The sequence below is a fragment of the Sus scrofa genome, chromosome 6 (genome assembly GCF_054392235.1).
Source record: "Sus scrofa isolate SSC_HxYL_T2T_F1_AM1 chromosome 6, Sscrofa_HxYL_maternal_Yorkshire_Landrace_v2.0, whole genome shotgun sequence".
Classification (NCBI taxonomy): domain Eukaryota; kingdom Metazoa; phylum Chordata; class Mammalia; order Artiodactyla; family Suidae; genus Sus; species Sus scrofa.
In genome coordinates this window covers 161,806,612-161,819,612 of record NC_139388.1, presented here as the reverse complement: position 1 = coordinate 161,819,612, position 13,001 = coordinate 161,806,612, and the positions used below count along the sequence as shown (strand labels likewise).

The window sequence follows — 13,001 nt, the reverse complement described above, 5'->3', positions numbered from 1 at the left end:
AGTTGTGCAATTCCTACTCGACTGGCAGACCATTTGGAAAGATCTATAAAAACATTTTCATCCAAAAAAATTGGCAGTAAAAACGATACCTCTTCCAAGGTAAGCCTGTCAGAATTGTCACTTTGTTGTACTACGTTAGAAAAAAGTCATCAGCAGGCTTGTAGACCGAAGCCACTGGAAATCATGTGGTCACCGGCAAAGTGAAACTGATGCTCACTGCAGCAACAACGTAAGCAAACCCAACCAGGGTGTCTAATAACAGCGACAGCTGATCCTGATCCTGATGAACAGTGCCGTGAGGACAGCAGGTACTGGGGGCTGTGGAAGGCGTTGTTTCCATAGGAAATAAGGGATAGAAGTGGCAATTTCACTCCTGGATTTGGGCTCCCGGGAGTGCAGATGCCAGCGCGATCTCCTCACACTTTAGCATGGCCGGCATTTCGAGGTCACGTCCCACGGGGTTGCTTGGTGAGGATGGATGGAGGTGGAGACAGAGTGGGGGTTGGGGGACAGTAGGACACGGGGTATTTATGTACTCAGAATCCGTTTTAAAACATCACATTTGAATTTGCAAGTACATCAGAACCATATAAAAAAAGCCGATTGCCTCCGACCACTCCTCTGGGGCGCTATTCTGCTCTTTCGTGTCGGCTTTCCACCCACTAGGTGTCTTTGACGAAAGCCGCCACCAGCCTGCGTTAAGTCGAGCAATTACACCCTGCAGCCCGGCTTCGTGGGAACTGCAAGCTTTAACAGTGAGATGACAGGGTTTGCAGTGCGCAGCTGGAACAGCTGTCTGTCCTGTCACGTGTCCACTGCGCTTCGAGTGGACTGCAGATCGAGATGGGGGCTTCCTAGTTCTGCACACAGTGAGCACAGAACAAAGCAGAGGACACAACTGAAGGCAAACAGGGCGGAAAACGTGTGCAGGGACTCAAACCCCAAAATGTACACAATATACCAAATGTGCTGGGATGTTCCCTTCCCTCCTGAGGAAGGGGGAGCTGGTACCTACGCTGAAATGAGTGAACGGCGCTGAACTTGGGAAACACGTCGGAAGGGATGGTTGTTCAGTTGCTTGCTAGTTATTTCTGGGAAAATAAATTTTGTCCCTATCTTTTTAGGGTGAATTAGTCCTGTTGAGGAGAAACAAAGTCACACATTCCTTCTCCGAATTAAAATATGTGGAAACTCACAAAGCAGTATCTCTCGACTCAAATATGTAACTTCATACACAACCAATACCAAGGGTTTCAGTAATTATGTTTTCAACAAAAGCAAATGATTGCAGATCACAGGATTTAAGACTACAGTTTATTCAATATGTCTCCAAGCATTAAAAAGATGACTTTATGAAGTCAAACTCAGTAAGATTATATCTTAAAGTGCTTTTTATTTTGCTGTTTTTAAACTTTGTTTTGGGAACAACTCCTAACCTCTTTAGGGACTGATGTCAAACAATGCACCCTGTCCTTCGGGAGAACACAGCACTTCTTTTCTTTTCTTTTCTTTTTTTTTTTTTATTGCTCTTTCAATCTCAATTATCTCAGAAAAATACTTTCAAGAGCTTAATAAATTTCCCAATTTCTGGTCCTGGTAACATATCATCAAGATCCAAGTTTATGCCCAGGGCTCTCATCCAGACCCACCTGAAATTCTATACAAATAGGGAGACATATTAAATACAAAGGTCTGTGTAAACCGAATTCTTTAACTACTATTTTACAGCGAAAAGGAATTTTTTTTAATCACATATCTTTACAACATTTTAAATTGGATATTCCTATTCAATGTTACTGCAAGATTAAAAATTTGCCCCCACATATCTAAAGGCAGATTGCTTTTTTTTAATATAAAAACCAAAGGAATTTTTTTTTTTAATAGCATCACAGAGAAAGCAACAGCTTTATCCTCACTCACTCTTGAATGTTCATGTAACAAAACAGTCTGTCACCGGCTTTATTTCCTAAAATCTCCACGGAAATGTTAATCCGCGTAGGGGCTGGGCCCCGGGACAGCGGATCCACAGGCCGAGTTCTCCTGCTGCCAGGCGGCCCCCAGGCCTCTCCAGGGGCTGACAAGCGCTCTCTTTAAAAACACCTGATCCTCCAGCTTCCCAGCTCTTCTAAAGAGTTCAAGGATGAGATGTGGAGTTCAGAAAGGTGCTGAGCATCCAGTAACTGGGACGTGACTTCTTAGAGTGTGCGGGGCAGGTCCCCTAGGGATCGACGTCGTCCAGGTCACTCCTCAACTCGCCGATCATCATGGGCGACTCAGAACCCTTGGGAAAAGGAAAGTCAGTTAAATACACCCATAGTCAAGCTAGAGGAAAGAAGTCTGCTCTGCTGATGGACTTACTGGCATTCTGCTTAAGCGTGCCCTCATTTAACCACTTCATGTTTATCAAAGGGCAATAAAATATGACAAGTGGAACATGCTGTATTTGACGCAACTTTCTTTTCCATGTTCTCACTTAGTCGCCGAAACAACCCTTGCCTGAAGTCACAGGGCAGCCTCGGGTGAAATCACACCGCCATGCTGAGTCTCAGGTTCCTTCTGTGAAATCAGGGGGATGTCGCCCTCATAAGGCTGTTACGAGGATCCGCGAGATTTACAGGCAGAGCGGCACACAGAGCATCAGCAGGATTCCTCTAACGAGGCCTCTGTGCCATGCACTGGGATGGCGCTACAGAGATGACCTCAGAGAAGGCTCCAGACCAGAAGGAAGGCACAATACACGCCACGACATTCACACCTGCTGCATTATTTTGCACACAGCAGCTGTTCAATAAATATTTCATTCCTTTTGCTATTATGGTGATTAGTACTGAAAACACTTTTTGAAAAACAAACGAACTAACAAAAATCCAAGCTTAAAATTACTCTTTGACTCCCTGACAAACAGCTAGACTTCAATGGCATGAGGCCCTTCTTTTCAAAGGTCTGTGTTTCCAGGAAGGCTCGTGAAGGCTGAAGGTGGAAGGGGTCATTTTTCCTTTTTTTTTTGATCTTTTTGCCTTTTCTAGGGCTGCTCCCGTGGCATATGGAAGTTCCCAGGCTAGGGGTCCAATTGGAGTTGTAGCCACCAGCCTACACCACAGCCACAGCAATGTGGGATCCAAGCCGCATCTGCGACCTACACCACAGCTCATGGCAACGCTGGATCCTTAACCCACTGAGTGAGACCAGGGATCGAACCCGCAACTTCATGGTTCCTAGTCGGATTCGTTAACCACTGCGCCACGAGGGGAACTCCTCCTTTTTCTTTTGATTATGGATTCTCTTTGGAAAACCTCAGAGCAGGCGCTGCCCCTGGGCACAAGGACGTGCCCTCTAGCTGTACCTGCTGTAAGTGCCTCTCTCCGTTCTCATTCGCCGGACTGCTCTCCGACCCGTTACTGCTTCCCGACTGCTCTTTCTCATTCAGCAGAGCTGTGGCATAAGCCAGTGTGTCCTGTGGGAGAGGGAAAAGTTAGGGGGTGCAGTGGAAACAGCACCCCCGGGGAAGATCACCCTTCCCTTGGAGGCTCCGGGAGCCTCAAGGTGGTGCTTTCATGTCCACCTCTGTGCACCACCCCTCACTGCTTCTCTTCCAGGCAAATAACTTGCACTGTATACTCACTTGCTGTCTTTTCTCAGAAAAATCAATTGTTTCTTCTGCCCTGACTCATTTTTAACCTATACCTCTTTTCTCTGAGGCTGCAGTTCTGAGAAACATACTAAAAATCCCACCTGAGGGATTTCAAGCCACACAAAACCAAAGGCAACCCTTACCTGAGCTGAAATCGTTCGCTGAAAGGTTTTTCCAGTTGATGTTTCATTAGAGACATTACTCTGTGGTGTCCAATAATGTTCTGACATCTGAGATGGAAGGTCGAAAAGGCCAAGAGAGATGTCAAACAAGCCCACGTGAATCCACAATTCCTACCACTAGATATTACAGCACAAGAGGCATCTAAAGTAGCATATATATACTGACCCAGTCTTTCTAGCACATCAAGAGATTCTTTCTTAGAAGATTCTACTTCCACCCTCGAGAGCTCATTAAAACACTACCTCTTATATAAGCATCCTTACTTTTTCCCCTTAAAATTAAAACATATGCACAAGTTAAATGAATAAAGAAAGATATCAACTATATTGCAAAAAAATGTGAACTCTGAAAATACTTTGACGTCAGTCTCCAAATTATGCCAAATTAAGTTGAAATTTTTCCTGATAAGACAGATGTACTGCTATTGATTCCTATGTTAGAGCCAGGAAAGTTAAAATCTCAATTACCTTTTTCTGTAGCCACTGTACAGCCCAACTCCAGTGGTGGGAATTCTCCTTAAAGTATTCTTTAGCAGCTGGACACCTGGTGATTGGAGGAAATTTTCATTAGCCAAATGCTTTCTTTGTAAATATACTTGCTTAACATATAGTACTTTAAAATGTTGAAACACAAATGCTACTTTCACTAAAGTTCAGTTCTTTTTATATTAAATTTGCACTTTTTTTTTTGGTTTGCATCCATTCACATGTTTAAACTTCAATAGGCAGTAAGTGGTAATCAGGTAGAGAAAAGTCTCCTATCCATCTCTAACTCACCCACTCAGTTTTATCAAAATGGAAAGCTGGAAAATGAAAAATAAAACAAAAATACCCACAATAAATGGTATATTTAACAAATAACCTCTGTATTTATTTTTAATTAAAGCATAGTTGACTTACAATGTTGTGTCTCTGGTATAGAGCAAAGTGATTCAGTTATTAGACATATACATGTATTTTTCATAGTCTTCTCCATTACAAGTTATGACAAGATACCGAACACAGTTCCCTATGCTATACAGTAGGACCTTGTTGTTAGCATCGATTTTATATATAGTAGCGTGTATTTGTTAATTCCCGATTTCTAATTTATCCCTCCCTTACTCCTTTGGCAATTATAAGTTTATATTTTCTATGTCTATGAGTCTGTTTTGTAAAGAAGTTCATCTGTATCATATTTTAAAATCAACATATAAATGAGAGTAGATGATATTTGACTTGTTTTACTTAGTATGACAATCTCTAGGTCCATCTATGTTAGTGCAAATGTCATTGTTTCATTCTTTTTTATGGCTCAGTAATATTCCATTGTACATACCACATCTTATCTATTCATCTATTGATGGACATATAGGTTGCTTCCAGGTCTTGGCTAGTATCAATATTGCTACTATGAATGTGGAGGTGCATACATCTTTTTGAATTATAGTTTTCTCTAGATACATGCCCAGGACCAGGATTTCTGGATCATATGGTAACTATTTTTAATTTTTTAAGGAACCTCTATATTGTTTTCCATAGTGGCTGCACCAATTTACATTCCCACCACCAGTGGAGGTGGGTTCCCTTTTCTCCACACCTTCTCCAGCATTTACTGTTTGTAGACTTTTTTATGATGACCACTGACTGGTGTGAGGTGATATCGCATTTTAGTTTTGATCTGCATTTCTCTGATAATTAGCAATGCTGAGCATCTTTTCACGGGCCTACTGGCCATCTGTATATCTTCTTTGGAGAAATGTCTATTTAGGTCTTCTACTTATTTTTTGACTGGGTTGCTTGTTTTTGTTATTGAGTTGTATGAGTTGTTTTTCTATTTTGTAAATTAAGCCCTTGCTGGTTGCATCATTGCAAATTACTTTCTCCTGGTCTGTAGGTTGTCTTTTCATTTTGTTTATGGCTTCCTTTGCTGGGCAAAAACTTTTAAGTTTGGTTAGGTCCCGTTTATTTTTGCTTTTATTTCTCCTGCCTTGGTAGACTAACCTAAGAAAACATTAGTAAGACTTATGTCAGAGAATGTTTTGCCTATGTTCTCTTCTAGGAGGTTTAACATGTCCAATGAATGGCCTTTTGATAGAAGCAAACTAGTTTTTAATTTTTTGATTTAAATGAGAAACAATGATATTAGAAGAAAAACAATTTTTTTTTGGGTCTTTTTAGAGTTGCAACCGTGGTGGCATATGGAGGTTTCCAGGCTAGGGGCCGAACTGGAGCTGCAGCCACTGGCCTACACCACAGCCACAGCAATGTGGTATCTGAGCTGCATCTTCGACCTACACCACAGCTCACGGCAACACTGGATCCTTAAGCCACTGAGTGAGGCCAGGGATGGAATCTGCATTCTCATGGATGCTAGTCAGGTTCATTTCCACTGAGCCACATGGGAACTCCAAAGGAAAAACAATTTTAAAATGTGATTTTGGCGCCCCTTTCTCCTTTTTATAAATGATTTAAATTTTTTCCATTATACTCCTTCCATTTTTATTTGCTCAATCTAGAAAGCTTTCCTTATTTGAAGACAGTACCGATGGGGATACTGTCATTACCATATGTATAAAACACGCTATATGCAGGATACTGGAAGCACATACGAAGACACTACTGATAATCTGGACTGTGTGTCACTGACATCAGATATGCTATGTGGCCCCAACACTACTTGGAAATGTCACTCCTAGGCAAGTACTTAAGATGACATGCTACCTATCTGAAGGCTCATTAATGAACCCACAGCTGTGGCAGGATGATCTCTATCTACAATGTTGTATCATCTGGAAAAGACACATTCATGCTTGATTTCAATGGGGCTCTCATTTAAATCTGTTGGGGATGCTCAAATGTAGCAAATTAAGCCCAACAGAGTTCTCTTTCTTATTCTGATACAGATCTAGGGATGGCAATACTCATGCCTAAGAATCAGCAAAAATCTGGAGCAAAATAAATTAAGCTATACAGAATTCCTGTCGTGGCTCAGTGGTTAACCAATCTGACTAGGAACCATGAGGTTGCAGGTTTGATCCCTGGCCTCACTCAATGGGTTAAGGATCTGGCCTTGCCATGAGCTGTGGTGTAGGTCGCAGAGGTGGCTCAGATCCCACGTTGCTGTGGCTGTGGCGCAGGCCGGCATCTACAGCTCCGATTAGACCCCTAGCCTGGGAACCTCCATATGCCATGGGAGCGGCCCTAGAAAAGGCAAAAAGACAAAAAAAAAAAAAGCTATAAAGAGCTCAGTGTAAGACTCAGTGATGGCAGTGCAGTCTGTTAATAACCTGGGATTATACTCCTGGGCATGTATCCTGAAAAGATGAAGATTCTAATCTGAAGAGATATAGGAATCCTATTGTCACTTGCAGTGCTATTTACAACAGCCAAGACATGGAAGGAACCCAAGTGCCCATCCACAGACGACTGGTTTCAAAGACGTGACGTGTTTGTGTATACATATACATACACATATATAAAACACAGATACACACACAATGGAATATAACAGCCATAAAAAGAATGAAATACTGCTATATGCAGCAACATGGATGGACTTAGAGAATATGAAGTAATTCAGAGGAAGAAAAATATTATATATCACTTATAATATGAGAAATCTAAAAAAAACCTAAATGAATTTATATATAAAATAAACAGACTCAGACACAGAAAATAAATTTATAGTTACCATTAACTATAAGGATAAATTAGGCGTATGGGATTAACAGGTAACAAACTACTATACATTAAAAAAAGACAGGCAACAAGGATTTATTGTATAGCACAGGGAACTATATTCAGTATTCTGTAATAACCTATAATGGAAAATAATCTGAAAAATATATCTATAATTGAATCACTTAGTTGTGAGACTCAACACAATATTGGTAAGTGATATTTCAATTTAAAAAAAATAGGAGTTCTCATTGTGGCTCAGCAGTTATTGAACCTGACTAGAATCCATGAGGATGTGGGTTCAATCCCTGACCCTGCTCAGTGGGTTAAGGATCCGGCATTGCTATGAGCTGTAGTGTAGGCTGAAGAGGCGGCTCTGATCCGGCGTTGCTGTGGCTGTGGCGTGGGCTGGCAGCTACAGCTCTGACTGGACCCCTAGCCTGGGAACTTCCATATGCCAGGAGTGTGGCCCCCAAAAGACAAAAGGACCGAAAAAAAAAAAAAAGAAAAAAGAAAAAAGAAAAAAAAGGACCTTGGGTTAGCATGCACTCTGGTCTTTTGTTTGCCCATGTACTAAAGGGAGCTTAAAGTCACAAACCACTCTGGTTCCTTTTAACACTGAGAACCTTTGCTTTCCAAAGGCCTATAAGCAAATGAATGGATAAGCAAAACGTGGTATACATTTATCTATACAACGGAGTGCTACTTAACCTTAAAAAGAAAGGGAACTTCGACACACAATACAATGTGGAGACACCTTGAGGACATTGTGCTTAGAGAAATAATCACCAAAGGACAAATACGTATGATTCCATTTATGTGAGTCAAATTCACAAAGACAAAAAGTAGAATGATGGTTGCCAGGGGCTGGAGGGAGGGAGAATGGAGAGTTTTTATTTAATGGGTATAGAATTTCAGTTCTGGAAGATGAAGTTCTGGAGACTGAGGGTCGTGATGGCTACACAATGTGAATGTACTTAACTGCCACTGAATTGCGCACCCAAAAATGCTTAAAACGGTGCATTTTGTGTTATGTGTATTTTAGTATAATTGAATAAAAAGAGAAAAGAACGTTTGCCTTGAAGTCAGTCAGCCTGTGCTCAAGTTCCAGCTCTGACAGCAGGCATGTCACTTAAACCACCTATGATATGGGACTAGTAGCAGAACCTAACCTCAGAAAGCTGCTGAAAAGATTCAATGAGTCAACAGGCAAAGTATTTAGCACAATGCCTGGGTTCATAAGTGTGAGTAGCTGTTACATGATTTTGTCTCTTGAGAGACTATTTTGAGAGTGGGGACCTAGAAGCTCCAAGAGTTGGTAGGTAACGAAAGACACCCTGAGGGAAGGTTCATGAACTCTCGCTGTTAAGGTCCCTAAACCTGCCTTTCCTCGTAATGCCCGGCGGTTCAGCATTTTTTTCTTGGATTCATAAGATCTGTTACTTCTAACACCCCCCCCACCCCACGTCTCTTTGAGATCATCCAAGCAGACATGCCCTGACTGGGTCAGAGTCTCCAGATCCTAAAACAAGGCAGATTTTTCCTCCAGTCATATTTGAAGCACCATTTCCTCGTGTGTTTTTGACTCGATACTTACTTTTGAGCAAGAGTTACAAGAAATTTGACACACTGGTAGCAGCGACTGCTGTCCACATGATTACTGTGGTGCATCAGAGCTGAAGGAACAGAAGAGGAAGTTTTAACAACCAGGCACCAAACTGAAAGTGGGTCCAAGTAATAACAATAGCTCTCTTGTTCCGAAAATTTACAACAAACCATTCCCTCAATTCTAACGGGTAGAAACATTACTTTAAATAGCACTCGAGAACCATACAGGATGGTGAAAGTTGGACTTTTAGAGGAAGTGGAAGAAACTAAAATGTATACTGGCTGATTATTCAAAGTTCTCTGTCTACCACCTTACTGACAGAGAGCAGTTTAAACACTTTCAGTGCGATAATAAGAAATGTATGGTATTAGTTCACTTCAGCAACTATTTTCTGCACTGTCCCTGGGGCATCTGAAGATAAATACAGCTGACACTTCAACAACATGGATTTGAACTGCGTGGGCCCACTTACTTGCGGATCTTTTTCAATAAACGGGACTACACAACCCGCAGCTGGTGGAACCTGCAGGTGCAGAACCACGGATGTGAAGGGCGGACTACGGGGAACTTGAAAGTCTGTGAGTTTTGGTATCCGAGGGGGGCCCTGAAACCAATCCCCTGCGGACCCCTCGGGACGACTGGACACTTGGTCCCTGCCCAGGAGCAGTGTGTGGTCTGTGAGTCCCAGAGAGCCGGGCTGCCCTCACAGGGAACACCATTCCGAAGGGCTGGTCTAGAATCCTGCAGCTACTTAACTTTTCAGCTTAAATTTCTTCTCTGTAATAAGAGGAGATCCTAACTTCTCTTACTATATAGCAAAACTGGAAATGACTCAAACTAACTAGAAACATAGGGGGATGGTGGGAGCTGGAAAAGATTATTTCTAACTAAACTCTTTCTAAGAAATAGCTCATTAAAGCCACTCTGGCCTTCCAAAAAAGAAAAATGTCAAAAAAAAAAAAAAAACCCACAAAAAAACAAGTAGACAAGAGAAATCCAGATGCACTCGTACCAGAGGTTAAAGAAAAAAAAAAAAAAATCATGTTGCAACAGAAGAAAGGGTGGGGGAAAAATGTAATTGTAATGTATACATGTAAGGATAACCTGACCCCCTTGCTGTACAGTGGGAAAATAAAAAAAATTATAAAAAAAAAATTACATTTCGAGGGCTTGACAATACCCTGAGTCTAAGGTTGTAGTTTTTTTCCTGCACAATGGCTACAGAGTGGAAGGAAAGATTTCTTGTGAACATGGCCAAACTTTAGCTTGTTGAAAAAAAAAGTCACAGCATCCCTGAATCTCACCTGACCCAGTAAAAGGACCTCAAGCTGTGTCTCACTGAAAGCGGGAGACTGTCGAGGGCGGGAAGACCCTCTGGCTCTAAGTCTCCTGCCTGGAGTGAGGAGGCCCAACAGCCCTGAGTGGGCCTCTGCGGGCTTCCCCACTGTCCACGCCAGGCCGAGTGTGCGGGAGGGAGGCTGGCTAGAACGATGGGCTCTCTGCCCACTTACTACAGACACTTTTCCACAAGGCAGCATACTTGCCTAGTAATCCGTTTTCTGTCTCAAACACAAATTTGACTCGCTCTACTTGTATGGGATCCTCAATGACCTGTGAGAAGCAGGAAACAAAGGCTGGTAAATGAAAGAGGGAACTTCTGTTAGAGCTACTGCTGTGTTTCTCTTTGTTTTGGCCGCACCCGTGGCATCTGGAAGTTTCTGGCCAGGGTTGGGACCTGTGCCACAGCTGCGGCAATGCCAGATCCTTAACCCACTGCGCCTCAAGGGAACCTCTGTTACTGGCGTGTTAAAGAGAAAAATCAAGAGGTTAACTTACAGTTTCTAACATAACACAACTGAATACAAACAAATATCATGCCATTGCCATATTTCGCAACAATACATTACCTTTTAAACTAAAGATAAAAAGCCATGGAGGAGTATTTGGAGATCCACTCATTTCATAATACATGTTATTACCAACTACATCTAGAGTCTCTGTGATGTGGGTTATATGATAAGCATTTGAGTTATATGATATGCATTTCATGAGGTTTATGGTTTACAAAAAAGGTGTCTGTTTTGCTCTAACATAGGCTCAACTAGTTGATGTGGGGTTTCCTCCATGCCACACAGGGCTCCATCGACGTCTGTGCCTCAAGTGCCTGGCACTGAACCGTGTGCAGTGCCGTAGACTAAATGGGTTTGCTGCTGACCAGGTGAACAGCACGCAAGCCCACTCTCAGGAGGAACGATCTTCCAAAAGCACTAGCGCCAAAAAGAGGTAAAGGACCAGAAAGACAGGCTTTTCAGAAATGGCATCTATGAAATGCCTACCCTGTGCCCAGGCCTTTGTTAAGCTATAGGGACCTAAAGGGAACCAGTCTCTACCCCCCACCCCTCACCTCTGCAAAAAGCCCTTGGCCTGGTCTCTCTCACCAGCTCCCAGTCAGCGAATTCTACTGATTCTCGTTCTGAACACCTCTTGATCTGTCCCTAGCCCCTCCCACTCCTACATTTCCTTAGTATAAACCTTGTTATCTCACACCCAGATTACTGCCAGATTCCCATATGGTCTTCTAATTCCAACCCTGGTCCTTCTTTAACCCATCCTTCCAAACAGTTGCCAGGGACATTTTCTAGGACATACATCAGGTCACATCACTTTCCTGCTTACAGCCCATCACTGACGGCAGAGACCGCTAAACTGGAATGTCTGCAGAGGCCAAGGTGACAAGAAATGAGCAGACAATAAGGAGTGGTGAGGACACTGGGGAACTGGAGACCACAAGCCTCCTCGAAGCGGGTGTGCTGCGACTGCCCCGGGTGAGGGCAGCATGTCGGGATCAGAGCCACGTGACCATGTTACCTGATTTCTCGAGAGGGGCTGGAATCCGGAAATGAAAAGACAAGACAATGTGAGCCACGTTAAACAGATGTATAGGCACAACTTGGCCACCAGTGTGTAACCACTGGCCTAGGGCCGGGGGGTGGGATGGCGGTGGGGGGGGGGCCACATGCACTGGTGGCTGGAGCCTCTCCTGTCTGCTTTGGGCTCCTTCCCCCAAGTCCTGCTCAGTTCCCACTCCTAGTCCTACTTACAATACACCGTGTAAACCGGGAGTCTGGCAGAGAGTATGGGCTCTAGGGCCACATGCTCGGCCCAGATCCTGGCTCTGCCACTGACTAAATGATGGCCTTGGGCAAGTCTACCTCTAATAATACTGTATTTCCCGGATTACTACTGAATTTCACCGCCCTGCTTTTCGTATTTCCGAAGGTGGGATGCACCCTACAGTGGATTACATTTCAGTTTCCTGCCCCATAAGGATATTTTCATTAGTACACAGTCAGTCAGTGGTGTCTTAGATTCGAATGATCTGTAGAAGCAGACTCACCTCTGCTGGTTATCGTGAGGGTCACACAAGATCACACTGGACCTGAGCAGTTTCCTGTCCAGGGCCTTTGCTCTCTGCAGTGTGACTGCCTGCGTACTTGTCTAGCCCCTCACTAAACTGAGTGCCCGCGAGGCAGTTTATTACCACACACCTTCCAAATCAGTAATGCAAGAAAAATGACTGATAAGAAGAGGCTCAGTAAGTGTAGACCAAATGAATGCAAAAAACATACGGTTTTTATTCATAAACACATGCTAACTAGTAAATACCGAAATGCAAGTGAATCAGAACATGTACGACTTACCAGTATCTCATGAAGCAGTTGGAACGTATTCTTTAACTCATGGGGTGGAGCTGTTTCTAGTTGGTTCTGGAATATTTTTAAAAAGCATAAAGATTCCAGTTAAGTCTCCAGTGGAAAGCAGGCTGGGGTGGCAACCAACAATTCCAGCCCCAGCTCTACCACCACCCGCTGATCTTGGGCAAGGCATCGCCTTCTCTGCATCTTTGTTTCCCCAAATG

At 43.1% G+C, this 13,001-nt stretch overlaps 1 protein-coding gene across 7 annotated transcripts in view; it reads right to left on the bottom strand.

Annotated features, from left to right (window-relative positions):
- Positions 1-1,300: 1,300 nt before the first annotated feature.
- The window catches only part of USP24 (ubiquitin specific peptidase 24), a 164,070-nt gene continuing 152,369 nt past the window's right edge, over positions 1,301-13,001 (bottom strand). For all 7 annotated transcript variants that reach the window (XM_084964980.1, XM_021097812.2, XM_021097814.2 and 4 more), the window contains 7 exons: positions 12,784-12,849; positions 10,627-10,693; positions 9,071-9,149; positions 4,282-4,357; positions 3,775-3,861; positions 3,344-3,454; positions 1,301-2,281 (listed from right to left, as the gene is read on the bottom strand). In XM_084964980.1, the coding sequence (XP_084821106.1) occupies positions 2,219-2,281; positions 3,344-3,454; positions 3,775-3,861; positions 4,282-4,357; positions 9,071-9,149; positions 10,627-10,693; positions 12,784-12,849 (549 nt within the window). In that variant the 3' untranslated portion in view covers positions 1,301-2,218. The remainder of the gene's footprint in view (positions 2,282-3,343; positions 3,455-3,774; positions 3,862-4,281; positions 4,358-9,070; positions 9,150-10,626; positions 10,694-12,783; positions 12,850-13,001) is intronic.